The following is a 21,830-nucleotide window of genomic DNA, read 5'->3' on the forward strand; positions in this document are numbered from 1 at the left end:
AGGTTGTTTCTTTTGTGTGTGTTTATATAAATATAAATGTGTATTACTTTAGATTGCAGCTTCTTACGGAAAGGTGATTTATATCTTTGAGCCAGTTAGCACCTTGAAGCAGAACAGCAGTCATCATAATGTAAGTATTTCACCATTCCTTAATTTATTTAAGCAGTTTCAAGGCCTGACTGATTTTACTGGTTTGCTTTAAAGCCGGAGTTTTTTTGATGTCTTTTTTTAATGCTAGAATAAAGTTAAGAGATAAAGGTGGTCCTTGGAAAGTGAAAATGGTGGGATAAAGACAGTAATTTGAAATAGTTTTAAGGCAGATAGGCTTTATTATAATGCTTTATATTACTTGCTTATGTAACCCTGCAGTTCAAAACCAAAATATTCCAGAACCCAAAAAGATGTACACAGTGCTATTCTGCCATGAGTGTAGCCATTAAAATAGGAATTCCTTTTTGAAACCTCCTGTGTAGCCTTTATGTTTTGATGTTTTTTACAGTTCTTGCTTTAACTTTTGCTTATGAAATGACATGCCCTTGGCCAAATTGTAATAGTTTCAGAAATCTGTGGCTTTTTTAGAATATCTGACCGAATGATTATACTTCAGTGTTATAATGGTGAACAATATTTATTCTCTGGGGGTTTACTTTTGGTGACAGTGGTTTAGTGATTAACATCCAGAATATTAATTTCTGAATAATAATATGATTTAGGGCAAGTTACTTAACCGTTCTTCTTACATGAGGAGGCACATGGCTATAAATAGAAGCATTAGAGTCTAATTAAAGTCAGTTTGTTGATATGAGAACTTTGACAGCAATTGCTCAGGGAGCTTCTGTCTCCCTTTTTAGGGGTTTGGTCTCCATTTGTATTAACAGATTGTTTATATGACCATCTAGTGGATTCTCCTCTTTGTTCTAACCAACCAGATTCTTGGTGTACATATAAACTTGTGGTATGTTATATCCTAATTAAATAGCTGGAAATAAACACCAGTGTAATTACATCACTGGAAAGCAGAGGAATAAAATTACAGTGAAATGTGAGTTCTCAGGCTCCTATGAACACTTAGGATATACTGCTCTTGTTTTTGGTCCATCCACCTCATTTTTCAATCTGTCCTGAATGTTTTTTTTATACTGGTAAACAGTACCCTTAGTTTGGAACTTCAGAGTTGGACTAGTAGCTGTAACCATTAGAGTAAGCACTCATCGCCCATGATTTGCTTTCAAGTGTTTATAGTTGAAGAAATACTCTGTTACTTCGTTCTTTCAGTTGACTTTTGTGCAGTGGTTTCCAGCATATTGTTCAAAGTTATTGTAGTATTCTGTCTTCCATCTACTGAAATGTTCAGGGTCTAAAAAAACCCAAAAAACCCCAGCTTTGCAAAATGCTCTGTTTAGATCCTTATCTGCGGCTGCTTCTTACTGTCTTTTGCCAAACCTCTGAAAGACTGGGTTGTCATATTTTAACTTCACTTCTATTTTGTGTGACATTTCTGTGGTGGGGGGTGACTATTTTTAAAAAGGATCTGAGACTTAAAGAAGAAACCTGTTGGCTCCTAATATTCTTTCCAGAAATGTTTTCAGTTTCTTCTATAAATCAAGGCATCAAACCTTGTGGTCTATTACAGAAACAGACAATATAAATATTTTGTGAGCTCAATCCTTGACTTGTTCTAGAGAAGGAAGTAGTGATACAAAAGCTAAAGATATTTGACTGTCCTGTTGTATATTGATAAAAAAAAAGAGTTGAGGTGGAAGTATGACGTGTTATCTTGACCTTTCTGAACTCCTAATTCAGCAGTGGTACAGATATCAAACACCAGGTGCATTTAACTTGCATAATTTTTGATATCTTTTCTTTCTTCCAAAAAATAGTCTCCCTTCCTCGTAAAAGAATTTAAAATTTCTCAAAATCCAGTAGAGATTTGATATACTATTTTATTTTTTTTTTCAATCTAAACTTTTAAAATAAGGAATTAAAAACTTCTGTAAGTATGGTCATATTCGTGAAAAGCTATTTTGTTTTAACCTCAGAATGAATATTTTTTTATTAAATAAGCAGTAACTTATGTTAAACATCTTCCTAAAATTTGGAGAATGTAGGGAAGATGTGCTATTTATATTGTAAAAAGAGGACGGAGGAGAATGAAGGCTTTTCATGCTAATGCTTGTAAAAACTTAAAATTTCAGATGTTACATTACCAGTGGCAGAAGAATGCTCAAATCTCACTGGAAGCCACAGCACATAATCTAACATGGGATCCCACAGGTACGAACAGATTAAAAGAAACACTTTTTTATTTGATATTGCACCTAATTTCATAATTTAAATTTTTCTTGGCTTGCAGACAATAAAAAGGTTTTTATTCTGTCTTACCATGGTAGGTAGGACAAAGTTGAGTGAAATATACCTTTTGTTACTTATTACAGGAGAATTAACATACTAAGTGCATCTGTATGGTTTTACTCAATTCTTATATGAGCAGATAAGGAAATATGGCTTAAATGGTAAATATTTGTTGAGAAAGAGGAAAGTCTGCAGTAGACCTAGGCATTTCTTTTAGGAATAACTAAAATTTGATTAATTTTCATGGTTTGAACTGTAGATGCCCAGATCTCCCCAAAAAATCTAGAAAATGTTTATCTGGCAGATTTTTTTTCTGCAGTTTCAGCTTTGCTGAACTTTTTTTCTCTCTCTTTACAAAAGTCTGTAGTTTGCTACTTGATTGCAGTTAGATTTATCAATGTCATCAATACTTGTTCCAGGTACTCGCCTTCTGACTGGTTCCAATTTTCTTCAACTTTGGTCCAATGTTTCTTTGGAAAATGCTGCTGAGAATGACAGTACTGAAAGAACAGCTGTTGGACTTGGGGAGTGGAGATGTATCTGGCAATGCAAGTAAGAAACCGATTTAAAGACAATTCCCTTTTCTTTACTGATTCATGGGTTTGAGTTTAGATACTTAGTTGAGTGAAATGCTATTGCATACTGTTATTTGATAAAGATTATTGATGTGAGATAAACTTCAATCACATTTCTCTTGACTATGTGACATTCTTTCCTCATACAAGATCAGTTGCAGTTGGTTTTGGGGTAGTTCTTCAGTTGCAGAGAACACTAGTAAAATACTGAGGGAAGGCTAATATTGAAGCTCTCCAACAGGCACTCTTCCCTGTAGAAAAAATAAGGTGAAAGCTGTGTTATTGAAAACTATTGTGCTGGCAGAACTGATTAAAATAAGCTTGTTTCTATGTTCAGTGTACTCCATTGTTCCTTCTCACACATCCCCCTGCCCCTTTCACTCTTACTTTTTCTGGGTTTAATCTGGGCATTTGGAACAGTCAAGGTTTGTACATTCTCTTTTCTGTGTCTCTGAATTCTCTTCTTGTATTTGTGTTGATTTTGATATTTGAATTTATGTGTTGTACATTCAGAAGAGTTTTATTTTTGTGCTGAAGTTTATAAGACAATTGAAATCCTTCCGCCATAGGCAGGCTCTTCTAGTACAGTGGGGTGCATTCTTTATGTGTGAGCAATATATCATATGGCCATCTCCCATAGAGGTTTCCCAAAGTGGCTGACAGGACAGACCTTCCTGAAGTTACTCCTTGTGAAGCATTTAGAATTCTAGTAGGTAGTTCTATAGGTAGTTTTCTAGATATACCAGAAAAACATGTTTTATTATCCTTCAGTTGTTCCTTTTTCTCTGTACTTGAACTCTTATCAATGTGTTTAAAAACCCAGTATCATCCAAATGACAACTGAAAAACTTTCTCAATACAAGAAGCTGAAGACTTACTCTGTTTTTTTGAGATGTCTTTGGATGCTCATCTCTCAGCCTTATAAGAGAAGTCAGCCTTTAGACAGAATGCCATTGAGTATGGCTTTAGAGTCTGAAGGTCTGGTAACAGTTGGCAAGATCATACAGATAGTACTTTTCCTCTGTCCCTTCTGTAACAGGTTTTGCATTTGTATCACGTATAAAGACTTACAGAAGTCTTCTCAGCTCTTCACCTGTTTTTCTTTTTTTAAGCTCTCTTTGTTGGAGGCAAAGCTGAATGTTGTCTTCTTTGAATGAGTAGGTCTTGGAAAGGGTCAACAGAACTTGCTTTTTACCTCTTATGCCTGTATGTCTTCTGGCATTTGTACTGCAATTAGATTTAGAATAGGTTTTTCTTGTAGAGAAGTCTGCAAGAAAGTTATTTTGCATGTGTGAATACCCTTTTTAAATGCCTGAAGGAAACATTCCCAAATGTTTTCATATTTGCCCCACAGGAGAATTTTGCTTAAACCTGGGTAGACTTCTTTGATACAGGGCTCTTGTAATTGCCTTTCTCTTGCTACTGCATGTAAATGCATCCTGCTGTTGATGACCTTAATTTAACTTAATCCCTTTTGGAAGTTAGGCCTCAACAACTTGTTACATGTGTATTAATTTCAAGATGAAAATGTACACTCTGTGCAATTAAATTTTTCTATGTTCTTGTTGCTATTAATAAGCTTTGTTACTTAATCAATAACTGAGTGCTTCAAACCCTGTAAAAGAAGCTCGTTTATTAGTACATCAAATTAAAATAAAGTGCTCAAAAGTTAACCACATAATTAGGTTATCATATTTTGGTGTAGCATCTTATAACAGAGTGACCATTTATGTAAAAGCTGCTTTCAGATACTTTTTAACTAGATTGTTCCTTTCACAGTTTCATTTTCTTGAGTTGTAATTGTAGGAAATATGAGAAGTTGAGCTGTCTATCAGAGAAGAGGGAAGATAATATGGTACAACAGAGACCAGTTTGAGATCCATATCATCCGGGGATGGAAGCAGAACTGTTTAATCTGTTAGCAGCTGCTTTTCTGATATGATATTTTTGCATATTGGATATTAATCCAAGACAAGATTTAGGTTTTCTGTTTCACTACATGTGTTGTACATGAGTTTACATCTTATTATTTTGGACTACGTTGAAATGTAACTGTTTCATACAACACAATACACACTTGTATATAAGAATTAAAAAACTTTTATGCATTCAAGGAAAAGAAAGTTTAGAATTCTATAGAAGTTGTTAAAATTTTTTTTCTCTTTTTAATTGTCTTTATTCCACAGGACTGCTTCTCAAGTTTGTTTAATGAAATTCTCACCAGATGGGGAATTTTTTGCTACTGCTGGAAAGGTAAGCATTTCTTTTTCCTTATAGCTTTGTACTAATTCAGATAAGCTATTAAACCAAATCAACAAAAACACATTTAAAAAAAAAAAAACACTTTAATTTTTTTTCATAATTTTTATTATGTCTGTCTGTCTTTATATATTGTTAAACATGAATTTGGTAGAAAGGTAGTGTTGTGGTTTTAAAGCATTAGCTAAAAAATCACTAGAAAACTTACTTATTTCTTGCTGTGAGATATGGATTAGAAGAAGAGTAAAACAGGCTTAAAACTTAAAAGGAATAAATAAAGTTTATTAACAAAACTAAGAATAAGAAACCAGAATAAAACCTCCAGAAGCCCTTTTTCCCCACTACCCAACCATTGTCCTTGTTCACATGACAACATAGAGACAAAAAAAGCCTGGCGGTTAAAACAGTCTGAACTTTGTTATAGTCTTTTTATCAGTCTTTGTAGTGAAAAAAAAAAGTCCTCTTTTGTCAGTCTATGGAGTTTTTCACAAGAAAGCCATTTTCTTATGGTTTTCTATTTTTCTGATGCCAGTCGTCTGGAAAACTCTGTCATCAGTTCTCTCCTCCCATTTCACATCACTCTGAGGTGTGTTATGGGTCATGGGTCAAGGAGTGTCATTTTAAGGATGAGTTATTCAAAGGCAAAAGTTCTCTTCATCTGTCTCTGTGAACCTCTCTGGAGACAGAAGTTTCCTCTTTGCCTCTTAAGGGCCAGAAATCTTCAACAACTCTCACTTCTCTGTTTCTGTTCCAGCATCACATAAGATCACAACTACTTCACCATTTGATTAGGTCTACACATTGAAATACTCTATTCCTCCCAAAATACTCTTTCATGAATTAAAGGAATTTTTCAGAACACTATTGTCCATCTCCATAGTTTTAGCAAAAGAATATCTCAGCTTATTAAAGCATCTCCTTATTTCTCTCCCCATCTGAAGCTTAATTCCTTTCTTTACTGTCTCTGATAGTTTATGTTGTCTCTTTACCTGTTGATCTCTCTCTCTCTTCCCCTCTCTCTGGAAAAAATGGATTAATCTGCAAGTCTCATCTGGGTAATGAAAAGGTGAAAATCTTGCCCAGGCTTTGTAGATGGTTCTGTGACCTCTGCTGGAGCAGCAGCTGGAGCTGTCTGCGATGGAAGATTCTTCATGGCTGCTCTGCAGAGTGTGGTCACTGTCTCAGCCTGCCACAGGTCAAGAGCTTTTTTTCTTTCTTTTCTCGGCAGTCTCTGGTGAATTCAGTCACAGCAAAAAAACTGCAGCCGAGCCAGGGACCGGCCTGGCCCGGCCCGAGCCCGCTTCCCCCTGCCGCGGCCTTGTCTGGCCTGGGAGGGAGGAGAAGGCTGAACCAGAGCCCTGTTACCTCTGCAAAAGCCAGAAACCAAAGAGAAAAAGAAATTCCCAGGCTTGGGTCTTAAGGTGGTGTTTCACAGGTTGATCTCACTTTTCAATGGTCAAAACTACTGTCAATTGTCAGAAATGGCCAGCTGTTGGCCAGGAGAAAATCTCCCACCAGCCTCCAGCAGCTTTGACTTCCTTAGGTGTTTCTCTTTGTTTCTTAAACACCAATCCACCACAGGTAGTTTGAGGCAGGGAGGTAAGACACCAAATATTCACTGCTTACTATTATAAAATACTAATTTTTAATTTGAACCAAATTTTAAGACATCAGGAAGAGTTTTGGCGAGTGGGGGAAATCTGTGGATGAGATCAGTGCTAGATATTAGTGAGGAAATACAATCAAAATACCAACAAATTTTAAAAAAAAATAGCTCTTTCGTATGTTTTTGTGTAAACATATGTGTATGCCTTTTTGTGTTCTTAGAAAAGAATTCACATTCCTCTCCATAGGTGTATTGGCACATGGCTCATGGCAGTGTTTGTGGCCAGTCTCACTAATTAGTTCTGTCTGCTCAACATTGAGCAGTTTATCAGCAAAAGCAGAACTCCTTGGCAAAATAAGCAAAAAATTAAAGCAAAATGTCAGTCTGTTGTTTTCCTGAAACAAACTAATTGTAATCTTTATTTATACTCCAAAACTTGTTCAGGTGTTGTAGGAGAATCATATCCCTACAAGTCAAATCAGAAAAAAAAAATATCAAGATCATGTAGAGGGTCCAGTGAACAAATGTGACAAACCCTTGCCAGACTTCATATTACTTGCTAAAGAATTTGAGTGAGAGAAGTAGTTGTTTTCTGCATCAAGTTTCTGCAGCCAGCTAAAGAATCTACGAGAGGCTGCGGAGTTACTAGATACAAAACAAAATGGAAGTATGTAAGGTTAATATCAATTGCTGATATTACTACACACCTGGTTTAAGTGTCACAGAATCCTGAGCAGTAATAACCCGATAGAATGTGTTTCAGACTGAAGAATAAAAGGCAGTTTTGCAATTTGCTCTAGTCTGTCTTGGACATGTGAGTGAAAAATTAGTGTGTACACGCAAAATGCAGTTAGAAAAGCGTTTGATTTAGTAATAATTTGGAACTTGGCTGTTGGAGTCATAATATGCCTTGACACACACTTGAAAAACAAAGAAATGAAGATGATTCAGTCTGCAAATAAATCTTGCTTTTGAAAGGTAGTTGTCATGCATATTTTTGTGATTCAGTTATGTGCATCAGGAACAGATGAGTAATGCACATCTTTATTAGTTATATGTGTTTGTTTTTTCCTTTAAAGCTTGCCATATTTCAGGTCATCATGCTTGATTGGAAGAAAAACTTTTAAGATATTTGCTATCTTTAAAGAAGAGATGAAGATGTAACAAATCTGTAAAATTGCCTAGATTTCCTTTGCTAGGGAAACTATACTCCAGTTAATGAACTTCCAACATATGAAGTGAAATACTAGGCTTTCTTGACAGATTATTATCTGTATAAAAATAAAACAATGTTTTCATGCTCTGTTCTTTTTGTGCTTATTTAAATGTTGTATTGCTTGCTGTATGTTCTGTGATGCCTTTAACCGTCACAGAAAGGAGAGCCATTCTAGCCATGTTTCAGATAAATAAAATGCTTTGAATATATGTTTTATGTAAAAAGCAAGTGTTTTGTTATTGTCAGCAATATATATATATAATATATGTAATATATGTACTCCACCTTTTTTTGATGGGTAGGAGTTAATGTATATTTTGTAAGTCAAATGTAAATGATTTAATATTTCTAATGTTACAGTTCTATGGAATGGTGAAAAAATAAATTAATCTGCAAATAGCTTATATAAGGTTAATATTATTGCAGAATTTTTTTACTCTAATGGCTTATGTCCTGTTATCTTAAGTTATAAATTCCTGTAGAGCAAATTACTGAACAAGTAAGAAAATTAGTAAGTAGGAAAATTAACAACATATTTTTTACCATAGATGCCTAAATTAGTTACCTGCCTGGAGAATCTTTAAAGTACATCTTTGTTTCTATGTTCTAATCCTTTACATAACTTTTTGTGAAGGACAAGGATGATCAGCAAAACCAACCTGTCCTCCCCCATGGGTTAGGGTTATCTTTTGCCTACTCAGGTTATTTAAATATTTTAGTGCCATTCACATATCAACAACTAGGTCCTGAGTAATTTATCTAGTCCTTGAAGGCATAATCAATTTATGTGTGTATCTGAAAAAAGCAGGCCTGAGCGGTACTGAGCTTGGTTTTTGAGATGTTGTCTATGACCTTTGTTTGTTTTCCTACCAGTTAAATTTGTGCAGGGGGTTTGGGTGGTTTTCTGACAAGGTAGAATTGGTTGTATTAACATTTGAATACCATCTTAAGCTAGTGCAAGATGTGTTTTTGGGATTAAAAATTTGCAGCTGATCAGAAGGACTAATATGAAATCCAAGTTAGTATTGGCAGAAATTTAATGAAAGTTCTACTGCTGTGTTTTCTTTAAGATCACGTTTTGAAGTTGTATTTACAGAACTGTTCCTGCCTGCTCAGAAAAGCATTTTACTTTAAAGAGAAATGAAACCTCAAGAGAAGTAACCAAAAGTGCATCATATTCTTATGCAAGGTAGTCTGATTTACTGTCCCTTTTTGTCTTTCCACAGGATGACTGCCTTGTGAAAGTATGGTACAACACAGAGAGCTGGCGGTCAGCCATAACACCACCTGGTGCCAGTCCAGAAAACCAAGCAAAAGAACTTGATTTTTCATTTGTTTATTTGGCTCATCCTCGATCAGTAAATGCATTTTCATGGAGAAAGACCAGTAAATTCATGCCACGGTCAGTAGCTCTAATAAGTAGTTCATAAATTGCCCCAAAAAAACCCCCGAACTATACAGTCTGCCTCTCTCTACAATCAAGTCATATAACTGTATGGTTTGCTTCAGTTATTGAGTGTACGCACCTTTTATAGTGTTTCTGCTCTAGAGAGGATGGTAAGTATCCCGTTACCTGGGGAAGAACTGTAAAGATAGGAGTCTCACAGACTGACATAGGCATTGAACTAAACACAAAATCAGCTCTTGAAGAGTCATCTCTTTGCATTTTTTTTATTGCATTAAGTGGCCATTCATGCATTTAATCCTGACTTCTTGTACCCTGATGGAATCAGAGCAAAAGTCCTGTGACTTGAAGCCTTCTTTCCCAAACATTCAAATATTTTCATGTCCTTTTATTTGTTTCTCTACCTAGAATAAAGCTAGACCTCTGTCAGAAGTAGTATCTGGAAATTGAATTCAATCATTTGTAACTGATATCTTGAGTTTGAGGTGTTAGGGTTGTGTTCAGATGATTCCAAAATGACCTGTCGTAGTTTTCACCAGTATTTTCAATATTGAAGTGGTGTTAGCAGTTTTGTGGCCTGCAACTATCTTTTTGACATGTTATTCCAAATAGTAAACAAATTCTCATACCTTTGTATTGAGCAACTTTGTGTTGTTCTTTATACCAGTCTTGAAGACTCTTCATAAACCCATTCGTATAGTTCTTACTATGTAGATCACTTTTGAAAATCTACCTGCTCCACGATTCCTAAGGGAGTTTGCTGCTGGACAGTCTGGTCTTAGCTTTCAAGCCTTAGTTAGAGGCTCAAAAATTCACAATAAACTGTGAACTTACATGACCTGGAAACCTGATGATCTGTGTAATTTTTACCAGGACCTAGTTTAGGGTAATTGGATTTTTTGGCTATATATTTAACACAAGTTACACTTGGAAAAATAATAATTAATAAAAACTCATAGATTTGGCTTGTCTGTTGTATCCAAGGTATTACCTCAGTTTGTCTCTTCTGGATATATGATTTTATAAGTGGTAGATACCAGTAAGAACTGAAAGTAAGATCAGGTATCCAGAATATTACTATCTTTTTATGTGATTGACTTTAAAAGATGAAAATACACATTTTGCTATTCTAGGTATGAATTTTTCTTTAAATTGAAGTCCACAGTTTGCTATTGTGTGATGATGTTTGAGGTAATTTATAGTCAGAAGGCAAGGACTTTCCTACATCATTTATTTTTCTAACAGTGTATTGATGAGTGTTCTTGTGCTGGTATCTGTAAGTTGGTGCAATTCCAAAAACTGGTAGTGGAAAACTGTTCTGTAATGTCATCTTATTTTGACACTGTGTAATAGTTATCAGCTTCTTCACTCCTTAAATTTTCTTTCATTAGTGGTGCTGTCTGCAATGTACTCCTGACTTGCTGTAAGGATAATGTTTGTCGTCTCTGGGCAGAGACTTTGTTACCCAATGACAGTCTGTTGTACGGGGGAGGATACAGCAATTGGAGTGAAGCAGCAAACTTCACAAATAACTTCAAGAGAAATATTTCAAGTAAAGAAAAAGTGCAGAGTGCATTAGAGGTAAGAATTGAAATTGAACAGTGAGAATAAACACACGTACCAACTTGTGATTTTTAGATAAGTTTGTAATTTGTACCTTAGACATGTATCACAAGCTGAAATCCTTTATACCAGAGATGTGCATAAAATGTTATGAGAGGGTGAATTTCCTTGAAGTCTTCCTTGGGCAGGCTAAGCTGATGGCTCTTCTGCTGAACTTCTCACATTGAAGACACACTGTTCTGAAGTCACAACTGCCTATTTTTATCTGGCGACTGAAGAAGAATGCTTTGCAGTATTTAGTTCAAAGGGCTAGGAACAGTATGGAGCACACATTATATATAGGTTATGTGAAACCCAGGGCTTGTGCCATATGTCTTAGAACATATGGTAGGGGCTCACTGGTTGCCTCTGAAGTTGTGGGATGTTCTCTGACTTCTGCAACTGGAAAAACAGTAATATGAAGGGGAGAAAAATAGCCTTTCTGCTGTAGTCCTCAGAGCAGACTGCTCATAAGCATTAAGGCAAGTGATTCTTACCAGACTGTTTTCTAACCAGTGGGAATCAGGAAGAAAGTGTACCATTAGTGGTCTGCTTCAAAGATATGTAGAGCATATGTGGGCATTGTGCTTTTATCTCAATGAAGTGATGTATTTAGCATGCTCATAGTGCATGCTGTACCTGAAAAATAGTGCAGCATATCTGAAAAATATGGCAGGCTGAAAGGCTCAACAGAGCAAAGGAAATAGTCAAAGAGAGGAGAAAAAAGGAAGCTGGAGAAAATTCTGTGTTCCTGTGGAAAATAAGAGGCAGCATTAGAAATCAGAAACAGAAATTATGTGAGAATTGAGAAAAGACTGTTTGACATGAGCATGCTGTGTAAAGATGAAAAGCACAGCAAGTGAAAAGGAATGCCAAGAGTGTAATACCATCTTTAACACAAATTGTGTACCTCTGTGTGCCTTTGGGTGCTTATATAGATGTCCATAGCACAAAAGACTTGAACTGTGTAAGTCAGTCTTAAAAACTGAAGATTATTCTTTCCCGTGGAAACAAGTGTTTGTATAAAAGAAGACGACCTTAAAACTCACTGGAGCCTTTTTAGGAGCATTAAAGTGCTGATCTAATTAGATCCAAAGTACAGATCCAGTTTTTCTGTCTGAAATGAGATTACTCAGTATTGCTGCTTTGTTCAGAATCTGGAATAAGCATGGTGTGTGTTTATGAAACTTCTCTTTGTAAGTATAAAAACTGTATGAACATTGTGCATTGAAGTACAAAGTAGTTACTATGTGAAGGTATTTTATGGGCCTTCATAAATAAATCCAAAGGCACTGGTTTCTCTCCACTGCAGACTCAACAAAACAATTTTGCAAGAAACTCCACTGATTCTATAAATTAGCTTTTAAGCTGAAAAGTATCATTCATTAGTGCCTAGAAGACCACTTACTGATTAAATCTTCTTTTTCTTTTTGAAAGTATTTAAAATGATACCTTATTCTTCATGCAGTTAAACCTGAGGCACTTCCGACGAGGAAGGAGGAGGTCGGGTGCTGTTGTAGCACATACTGGATATGCTCTGCATCAGCAAGATCCTCATGAAGTTCACAGGAACATTCCTCCTCATGCAAATGCGCTTTGCCACTTCCATATTGCTGCCAGCATCAATCCAGCCACAGGTAAGAAATGTAAACCTTCTTATGAAGTGAACTCCAGTTCCTGTTAGGTATGTGTTCTGTCTGGAAACTTTGCAAATATATTTGTATGGTATTTATAAGATCAAGCAAAATTGGTAGTATGTTGGTTTCATTTTTGCATGAAAGCACTTTCTGCAGTAATGAAATTATTTGATTTCTGAATATTTGAAAATATTTGAATATTTCCACTGCAGTAATCCTGTCTTTTACTTTACTCATCTTTTAAGTGAGATTGATAGTGTGTAAAATGCAGAAAGATAAGTATTTTTAACTGGAGTAAAAAATTTCTGTGGATTGGGTATGATACTGGGAACATGCTGATAAAATAAAAAGTGTATAAGCTTCTTAAAGTGAGCAGCTGACACTTAAGTATTGAAATAAACACACATTCCTGTACTTCTCCCTCTGAACCAAACAAAACATGCCTTCACCCTGCATTCCATAAACCTTGATGCTGCCTTGCACTGGAGCAATATGTTGATCCTGTAGCTGCTGATACTTCTGTCTTCATTATCTTTGTGTATGCTGAAAATGAAGCATGCTCATTGGAAAACTGAATAGAAATGCAATATGGAATGGCCTTTCATGAAGGTTCTGATGTGGTTTTCTGTGTCTAGACATAATGAACAAACATACTATGTAACTGTTGTTAAACTAGTTAAGCTCTTCTTTACAGTATTGTTTTTCTGTTCCTACTGAACCTTGTTTGAAAGGCCAATTTTTATCTAAGAGCATTTATGATTAGTTCATGTTTCTAGCTGTACAGTCTGGTATGATTGGAAAGAACAAGTGGTTTGCATTAATGCTGCTGTGCTAAGCAAAGCTCTAAACACTTTCTCCTTGATTATTCTTCAGCAGTTTGAATAGTGCTTGATTGGTTCATATTTTAACAGACAGGACTAGAATCACATCCAGCCTACCAGAAGGAAACTTCCTGCAGTTTTGTGCTGTACCATCAGTGCTATTGTATTTCTATAGGAAAAGTCTCCAGTCATTGCTTGCTACCCAATGTCACACAGGAAAGTTTCTTGAAAGCTTCTTGGAGATTTGTATATCTCCTCTTTTCCTCTTCAGATTGCGCAGTGAGCTATATAATCTTTTTATGTAGGTAGCACATAACCTTTGACCATTTTTTTTTTTACTTACTTTTAAAGCATTTCTTATTTTTCATAAAATAAAATTAATGTCATGGTTTAACCCAGCCATCAGCCAAGCCCCAGGCAGTTGTTTGCTCCCTTCTTGCAGGACTGGGGAGAGATTCAGAAGGATAAAAGCTAGAAAACTCCTGGGTTGAGGGGAAACTGAATTAATAGGGAAAACAAAAGCTGTGCACATAACCAAAGAGACACAAGGAATGACTTCAGTGCTTCCTGTGGACAGGGAGGGATCTTGAGCCATCTCCAGGAAAGCAGAGCCCTAGTGGTCACTTGTGATAACAAGCACCATCATTTCAAACTTTTCCCATCTTCCTTCCTGCTCCCGATTTAAGCACTGACCAAGATGTCATATGGTCAGTTTCAGTCACTGTCCTGGCTGTGTCTTCTCCCAGTGTCCAGTGCAGCCCCAAGTTCCTCGCCTGTGCAGCAGTACAAAAACCAGAAGAGGTCATGGCTCTGTATAAGTCCTGCCCAGGGGCAATGAAAACATCTCTGTATTATCAGCCCTCTGTTTAGCACAAATCTAAAACACAGCCCAGTACCAGACACTGTGAAGAAAGTTAACTCTAGCCCAGCCAAAATCAGCACAACTATGCAAACTTTAATTTTGCTTTTGATAGACTCTGCAGTATTAATATGCCAAGCAGCAAACTCACAGAATGAGAATAAAAATAATTTTGAAAAATATTAGAAAGGTACTTAAAACTTGTCTTTTCTAATCTTGTATTACTTTTATGTTACCTATATTAATTACTCTGTTTTAATTATGTCTTTTGATTGCTTTTGACTCAGTAGATTGAAGGATAACAGGTTGTTCTTCATTGTAGAACTTCTGAAGTAACTTCCACATTTTAAATCTTAATTTGAAGAAATATGTTCTGCCTTACAGTCAAGTCTTTAACTACCTCAGTCTAATCAAATTTTTTCAGTAGGCTTTTTTGTTTGCCCTTTTGAAATTAAATTCAGTCCAAAAACCTGATTGTATTTCCTTTCATTTGATTTAAAACAAATTGGTTTGTGATCACTTACTTAAAAATTTGCTGTTACTACAGCATTTTAAAGTATTTGATAAAAACTAAAGCCAGAGCTACTTTATTTCTCATTCACTTTCGTATTTTGGAGACTGCTATTATATATATATTTATATAAGAATAAATGTATTATGAAACAAAAATCCTGGAGACCTACTTTCATACTACAATTTTACTTTTTCTGGTGTTCAACCTGGGTGGAATTCAGTGAAAGGAGTAAGCAGTGGTTGCTAGGACAAAATTGTCTCTAGGCAATTTCAGAAGAAGTTACTGAATTCAAAGACTTCAGAAGTTCTCTGGAAAGAGTGACTGTGACTTATGAAGCAAATAGAAATTCACTAAGAATAATGTCCAGAGTGGAACATCATTTAGAAGCTGATAGTTTTAGATGGAAATTTGAGAATAAGTGATTTCTTTAGTGACTTTGATGAATACTCAAAAAGCGCATAGATTTATAATCTCATCTGAAAAGTAATCTTTCTAGTTCACCTTATTCACATTTGCTGTAGCTTCATCTTTCAAAGGGCATCAACAGAATTTTTTGCTTCAGGTTCTGTTACTTTACAAATGTATAATGATACTTTTGAGACTGGCATTGGCCCCTGTGGGAAGATAGACTGTATTTCTTAAATGAGCTGTGCTACTTTTGTCCCCTTCCCCTGCTGTATCCTCTCCCCACAACAAAATTGCTAGTTGTCCTTGTGCTCCTTTCTTTTATCTGTGTGCTCGCAGTTACAATTTTCTTTGGCTATTGCTGATTTTTCAGTCAAAATCTGTTATTTTAATTAAAGTATTCTGTCTCCCAGGATGTGGAATTTAAGTAATGCTGCATAAATAGGGAGCAGGAGGAGATGAGACTGTACATGGAGACTTGTAGGTGGGAATTACATGCAGTTTGAGATTTTAACATGTTGCTGTATCACACATTTGAGGAAATTGCAGTAAATTGCCTATCTGCTTTTTAGCCTTGATTGATTTAGATTATGTTACTCCACATAAATCTGATCCTTGCTGCTGTCACACACTTTGTGCTTACTGCTTTATTTTTCATACCAACATGGGACACCAAATACCACCAAACAGGAATGTGAATTAACATAATGTATCGGAACCAGCACTCCTGGGGTTTTTGTGATGGTGTTACAGAGGGCATTGTCTGATCTGTGCACAGTTTTTTCTAGTGTGAGCCCGTGGTCTTTGGTTACATTGTATATTTACTGCAGTATCCATTGTGGACTAAATGTTGGGAAATTATGATTAAATTATTTGGTTCATACTGAGCTGTAGTAGCAAAAAAAAAAAAAAAAAAAGGTAAATTAACCAGTTAACCTCTATGCACAGTGTTACATCAAGGAGATACAACATTGGAGGACTCTACTCTTATCCTAACACTAATATAAGTGTACCAAAGAACCTCTGTGTGGAACAAGTCTCAAAGCAGATGATGTTGGTGCAAGGAATGACAAGTGGCAATACACTTAGATTTATTTTTTTCATTGTGGGATTTCTGCTTAAAAACCACTTCTCTAAAATTATTTTTTGACCAAACTTACTTCTCAAAAATGTCAATCAGTATCTTTTTCCGGTAGATATTCCTCTACTGCCTTCTATCACGTCTCTAAGTCTTGGTGAAAATGAAGAAAAAAGTGGGCCTTTTGTTGTACACTGGCTAAACAACAAAGAACTTCATTTTACTTTGTCTATGGAAGTGTTTTTGCAACAACTTAAAAGGAGTTTTGAACATCATTCTCCTGAGACTAATACTGAGGATTCTAATCAAATGGATGGCAGATCAGAAGAAGGTAAAAGTCATATAGACATATGTCATATGGAGAAATGGTTTTTGGTTTATAAAGTAATTTGTAATGTTCCCCTGGGGCGAAGTAAGAGATTGGCAGCTTGACATGTAAGGATACAGACAGAATACAGTGGCATTTCAATGCATTTTCTTCCCTTACACTGAAAGTATCTTAGAGACTTTAAAAATGTATCTAGAAGTTCTGATTTCTCTTTTTATAGCTATTCCAGAAATTTGGAGTTATATATGCTGAAAACAGTACTATTTAATTAGGCTTGTGTGAAGGCCTTTGCATGAAAATGTTACTTTAATATTAAGGAAGCAGTAGCAACTTTAGAATTAGCTTTCTTTTTTTAGACATTAATGTACAGCTAATTTAAGTAGCTTTATTCTATAATATAATACAGTCAATTAATTTGAGTATATGCACTGTAGAGATTATTTCCTTTGTTCTGGCTATGCATGCAAAAATTTGTATAAAACAGGGAAGAGAAAATATTTCAAATTAAGGTGCAACATAAACTATTTTGGTTTGTTGGACATTTAGCTCCGTTAGAGGGTTTATGGTTATCATCTTCATTGTTTTAAATTAGTTCTCATATGAGTAGCTTATAAAAGGCCTGAAATTAGCTCCAATGCCTGAATAACCCTGCTTGTTATACTTCTAGTTCTGAATATATATATATACACATCTATATATGTATATCTGTGTATTCTAGAAGCTGATGTAAATGGAGATGAACAAAAAGGAAACCAAGAGAAGAAGGAACTGAGTGAGGAGAAAGCTGCTCCATATTCAAGCCTTGTTCCTTTATCCTCTGCTATTTTTGATCATGAAATTGAAGTTCTACTTTCTGAATGGAGTAAAAATGCTGACATGCTCTTCAGTATACATCCTATGGATGGCTCCCTGCTGGTGTGGCATGTGGACTGGCTAGATGAATACCAGCCTGGCATGTTTCGCCAGGTGCAGGTACTTTATTCCCCCTCCATTTTACATTGGTGTTCAGTGAGAAGAATGATGGGAACTCTAATACTTATTCTTTCTTTCTTAAAATTGCAGGTGTCATTTGTCTCAAGAATTCCTGTTGCGTTTCCAACGGGTGATGCAAACTCTCTTTGCAGAAGCATAGTGATGTATGCTTGTACCAAAAATGTTGACTTAGCTATTCAACAAGGCAAACAAAAGCCTCCTGGCCTTACACGATCTTCATCTATGCTTATCTCTTCTGGACACAGTAAATCAACCAACAGCTTAAAACTAAGTATCTTCACACCTAATGTTATGATGATTTCCAAACATGCAGATGGATCACTAAACCAATGGCTAGTGAGTTTTGCTGAAGAATCTGCTTTTTCAACTGTACTCAGTATTTCACACAAATCCCGATATTGTGGTCACCGTTTTCATCTTAATGACTTGGCTTGCCACTCAGTGTTGCCACTGCTGCTTACAACCTCACATCACAATGCTCTAATTTCACCAGATGTTGAGAAAGCAATAAAGGCAAATGATTCTTTTAAGTCTCAGGAGTCACCAGTAAGACCTCAGAGTAGAGGCAAAGCAAATGTAACATCCCAGGATCCCAATGCTGTTTACAGTGAACTTATTCTCTGGAGAGTAGATCCTGTTGGGCCTTTGTCCTTTTCTGGTGGAGTTTCTGAACTTGCTCGGATCAATTCTCTACATGTTTCAGCTTTTTCTAATGTTGCATGGCTGCCCACACTTATACCCAGCTATTGCCTTGGTGAGTTTCATTTTCTGGTTAATGAAGTGTTCTAGAATAAAATTAATATAACCTTATAATGCTCTTAAATAGGTAATACAGATATACTTGAATATACTGGAAAAAATGTTAAGCATGGGTCCTTTATTTCACAAATCTTCAAGCTGCTGGTACTTGGGAATTCTTTATTCCTGTGTAAAATGTTTCTGTTCTACTGTTTTATTTTTTGTATTTAATATTTTAGGAGCTTATGCAGTGAAGTTTTTAGATACTAGTTTTTAGATACATCATAGCATGCTGAAGATTTAAAAGCTGAGGGAGATTAGCTCTACTTTGGAAATGGAATTCTTATTTCCATTCATATACTTTGATTTGGTTGCTAAACACAGCTTTCAACTTTGTAGTTTTTGCTTGTGAATAGAAGTTAACAGGAGATTTTCTTTTTGCTGTATTGTTTTTCATCGTAACTTTGAAAATACCTGTTGTCAAAAAACCAAAAAGGAATCCATATGGTGTTGGAATATTTGAGCACTTTCTACCTTCCTGCTTTTCAGGTGCATACTGTAATTCTCCAAGTGCCTGCTTTGTGGCTAGTGACGGACAGCATTTGAGATTATATCAAGCTGTAATAGATGCTAAGAAACTTCTTTGTGAGCTCTCCAATCCAGAAATTTCTGTAAGTGAAAAGCCATCTCAAGTTTTTGTATGTTACAACTTTGTTCAGTTGCATTAGGCTCACACTTAGTAACTAAGGATTTCACAGATTATTCTGCTTGTAAAAACAGATTAGGTAAAGCTTTTTTTAGCCATACTGTATTTCATTTAATCTCAAACTGTGCATATTGAGGCAGGCCAAGGTTTGATTGGGAAATATCTGTGAAGTGCTTGCACCACAAGGAATAATAACTGTGTGGGTGCATTGCCATCCTAAGGAAACGTTGAGACAACAGTGCAGCTTTTGGGGAAAGGACAATAAATGTCTGTATTTGGAGCTTTCCAGATACTCTTGTCACCTTTCAGCCATCAAAACCAAATGCTCTTCATTAAACAGGGAATGTTACCTGTGTTCTCACTGAATCCCAACCAGTGTATATTTAATTCTTTAGTTAACATCTGCATAGTGGTGTTGCACCTATCTAGCAGGTTGTGCCACAGAAATGCGTAGGAGTTAACAAAACCATCCCCCTGATTCTTCTCAAACAGAAGTATGTTGGTGAAGTTTTTAACATCATAAGTCAGCAATCTACGGCTCGCCCGGGATGTATCATTGAACTGGATGCCATCACAGAGCTTGTAAGATCTTTTGCTATACTCATTTTATGCCATAAATAGCTTTTTAAAATGTGCTAATAATAAAGGCAATACCTGTAGCTGTCCAATAGGTAAATTTGGAGTACTTAGATTAATTTTGACATGTTCTTGTACTTGTTTTTAACAGTACCTATAAATGAAAAGAATGTGAGTAATGAAGGTGTGCTTTCATAAGGAAAACTTCTTCTGTTGATGTGTAATTTAGCAAGATATAAGCTCCTGTGTTAGAGAGCAATCTTGAAAAGTATATGCCAGGATGTTCAGTTGTTGTGTATTTTTACTTCCTTAGCATGGCCGGAAAACACAGTTATTCCATGTTTTTCAAGAAGACTTTATTTTAAATAACCAGGAGAAGGAAATGCCTTCAAAGAAGAACAGTTTATCAGACTCCGGTAAAGAATTTCTTTTCATAGAACATTGAAGACAGTGTTTTATATTTCATTCCATAGGAGAAGAACTTGTTAAATGGCTTTATCATTTTCATATCAAATACCTTAATTTGAGATCTTCAGAAGAACATCTAGTCTAATGAAACTCTTAGGTGTTTTACTTCCTTTGAGATGTGTACAACCAAATTTCAGATTGAGTAGTTTAAATCATAAGATATCCATTGTGTCCTGTGTTAGGCAGTCCCTTATATGAATGGTGAAAGAGTTTTAAATTGGTAGTCTGTACTTGTAGGGAATAGACAAAACTTAATGTATCCTTTCATAGTGGATGCTTTTCTTTTACATCAGCTAACTATTGCTCCTCAGGCCTTGCATGGTAAAACAAACAGCAAGCCAAACAATTCCTTCTCACTATAGTACTGTGAGTAGTGTATGGATTTTTAGGTCCTTGGGCAGATCTGAACTGGTCTGGAAAAAATGATCAGTTTTCCTTGGTGGAGTCCCTCAGTTATTCCATTATATAGGCACCACATTGTTCTGTTTCAGTGTAATAATGTGCGGGGGAAAAGGGGTCAGAGTAAAGTTTATGATACCAGGTTGTCTGCAGTACTAGATGGACTGCTGAATGAAAGGAAGCAGAGTTGTGAAAAACTGTCAGAGGAACCTAGGGAAATATTAAATGGCCTGGATATACATAGTGATTATTTGGGAACTGTCTGTTTATACTTGTGGAAGAGATTTGGAGTTATGGAGACAATCCCTGCCCTCAGAGGAGTTTAAAAAATGCAATTGAGATGTTGAAAATAAGAAAGAAAATAGACAACACAAAAAGTGTTACTCTACAGCATAATTGAATGTTTACTTCTTGAGTATGATACACAGAAATAATTTTAGAAGAAATATGGAAATATTTGATCTTAGACAACTGTATACATGTGTATGTGTTCTGAAAGCCTGTAATAGATGGCTGCATGCCATCCATGTAAGGCATTGGGCTAAATGAACCCTTTGAAAAGCTGTTAAGTTAGAATTGTATCATTTGCATGCGTTCTAATTTGAAATTATTTTCTAGTACTTTCTTCTTTCCTCTTTAATAATGCATGAAGGTAGTTATCTCATGTTTTTAAAAAGATCAAAAATTCACTTACATTTTTCTGTGGTACCATAAGCACTGCAATATGAAAAGCACAGGGCAAATACAACTTATTCTTGATAATGTTTTATGTATACATACACCTAAAGGATCAGAGGAATCATGGAGGAAAAAGAGTCCCTAAATTAACTATTCCTTCTTGGTCCTAATGAGTTGACTTCAATATGAAGGGAAGGGAATACCTGGGTGAACCCTCCAGAAATGGGCACCTATTGATAGTACAACTATTGTATTGATGGTACATTGTCTTGTTTTTGCATAAAACTTGAGCAAGTAAATTCCTAGGAAGAAGCATAGTATCTCTTGTATTCTAGACTGCATTGTACTGATAGTATATTCTGGGATCTGACTTTAAACATAGCAAAGTCAGGCAACTATGTTGTCATGTCTGCGAGAAAACATTGGCAGTTCTTAATATGAATGTACCTGTAATTGAAGTGTTTGTTGGTTGTGGTAGAAAATTTAGAAAGCTAATGTAACACTTAAATATAGTCAGACCATTGTATTCTGATAGTAGGCCATGTTAGCTTAATGTGATTGTTTGCTAGCCAGTAAAATTTAGTTTTGCTTTCTGGTGAATAACCCTTAAGATCT

At 35.7% G+C, this 21,830-nt stretch overlaps 1 protein-coding gene across 4 annotated transcripts in view; it reads left to right on the forward strand.

The window, feature by feature from the left end:
* Nucleotides 1-21,830, forward strand: part of DMXL1 (Dmx like 1) — a 78,659-nt gene that overhangs the window by 13,159 nt on the left and 43,670 nt on the right. For all 4 annotated transcript variants that reach the window (XM_086868508.1, XM_086868504.1, XM_086868505.1 and 1 more), the window contains exons 3-15: nt 53-130; nt 2,196-2,274; nt 2,772-2,904; nt 5,114-5,180; nt 9,235-9,410; nt 10,805-10,994; nt 12,484-12,652; nt 16,448-16,660; nt 17,376-17,629; nt 17,720-18,404; nt 18,938-19,059; nt 19,587-19,676; nt 19,984-20,086. In XM_086868508.1, coding sequence (XP_086724634.1) covers nt 53-130; nt 2,196-2,274; nt 2,772-2,904; nt 5,114-5,180; nt 9,235-9,410; nt 10,805-10,994; nt 12,484-12,652; nt 16,448-16,660; nt 17,376-17,629; nt 17,720-18,404; nt 18,938-19,059; nt 19,587-19,676; nt 19,984-20,086 — 2,359 coding nt within the window. The remainder of the gene's footprint in view (nt 1-52; nt 131-2,195; nt 2,275-2,771; nt 2,905-5,113; nt 5,181-9,234; nt 9,411-10,804; nt 10,995-12,483; nt 12,653-16,447; nt 16,661-17,375; nt 17,630-17,719; nt 18,405-18,937; nt 19,060-19,586; nt 19,677-19,983; nt 20,087-21,830) is intronic.

The sequence above is a fragment of the Cyanistes caeruleus genome, chromosome Z, assembly GCF_971803275.1.
Source record: "Cyanistes caeruleus chromosome Z, bCyaCae1.hap1.1, whole genome shotgun sequence".
Classification (NCBI taxonomy): domain Eukaryota; kingdom Metazoa; phylum Chordata; class Aves; order Passeriformes; family Paridae; genus Cyanistes; species Cyanistes caeruleus.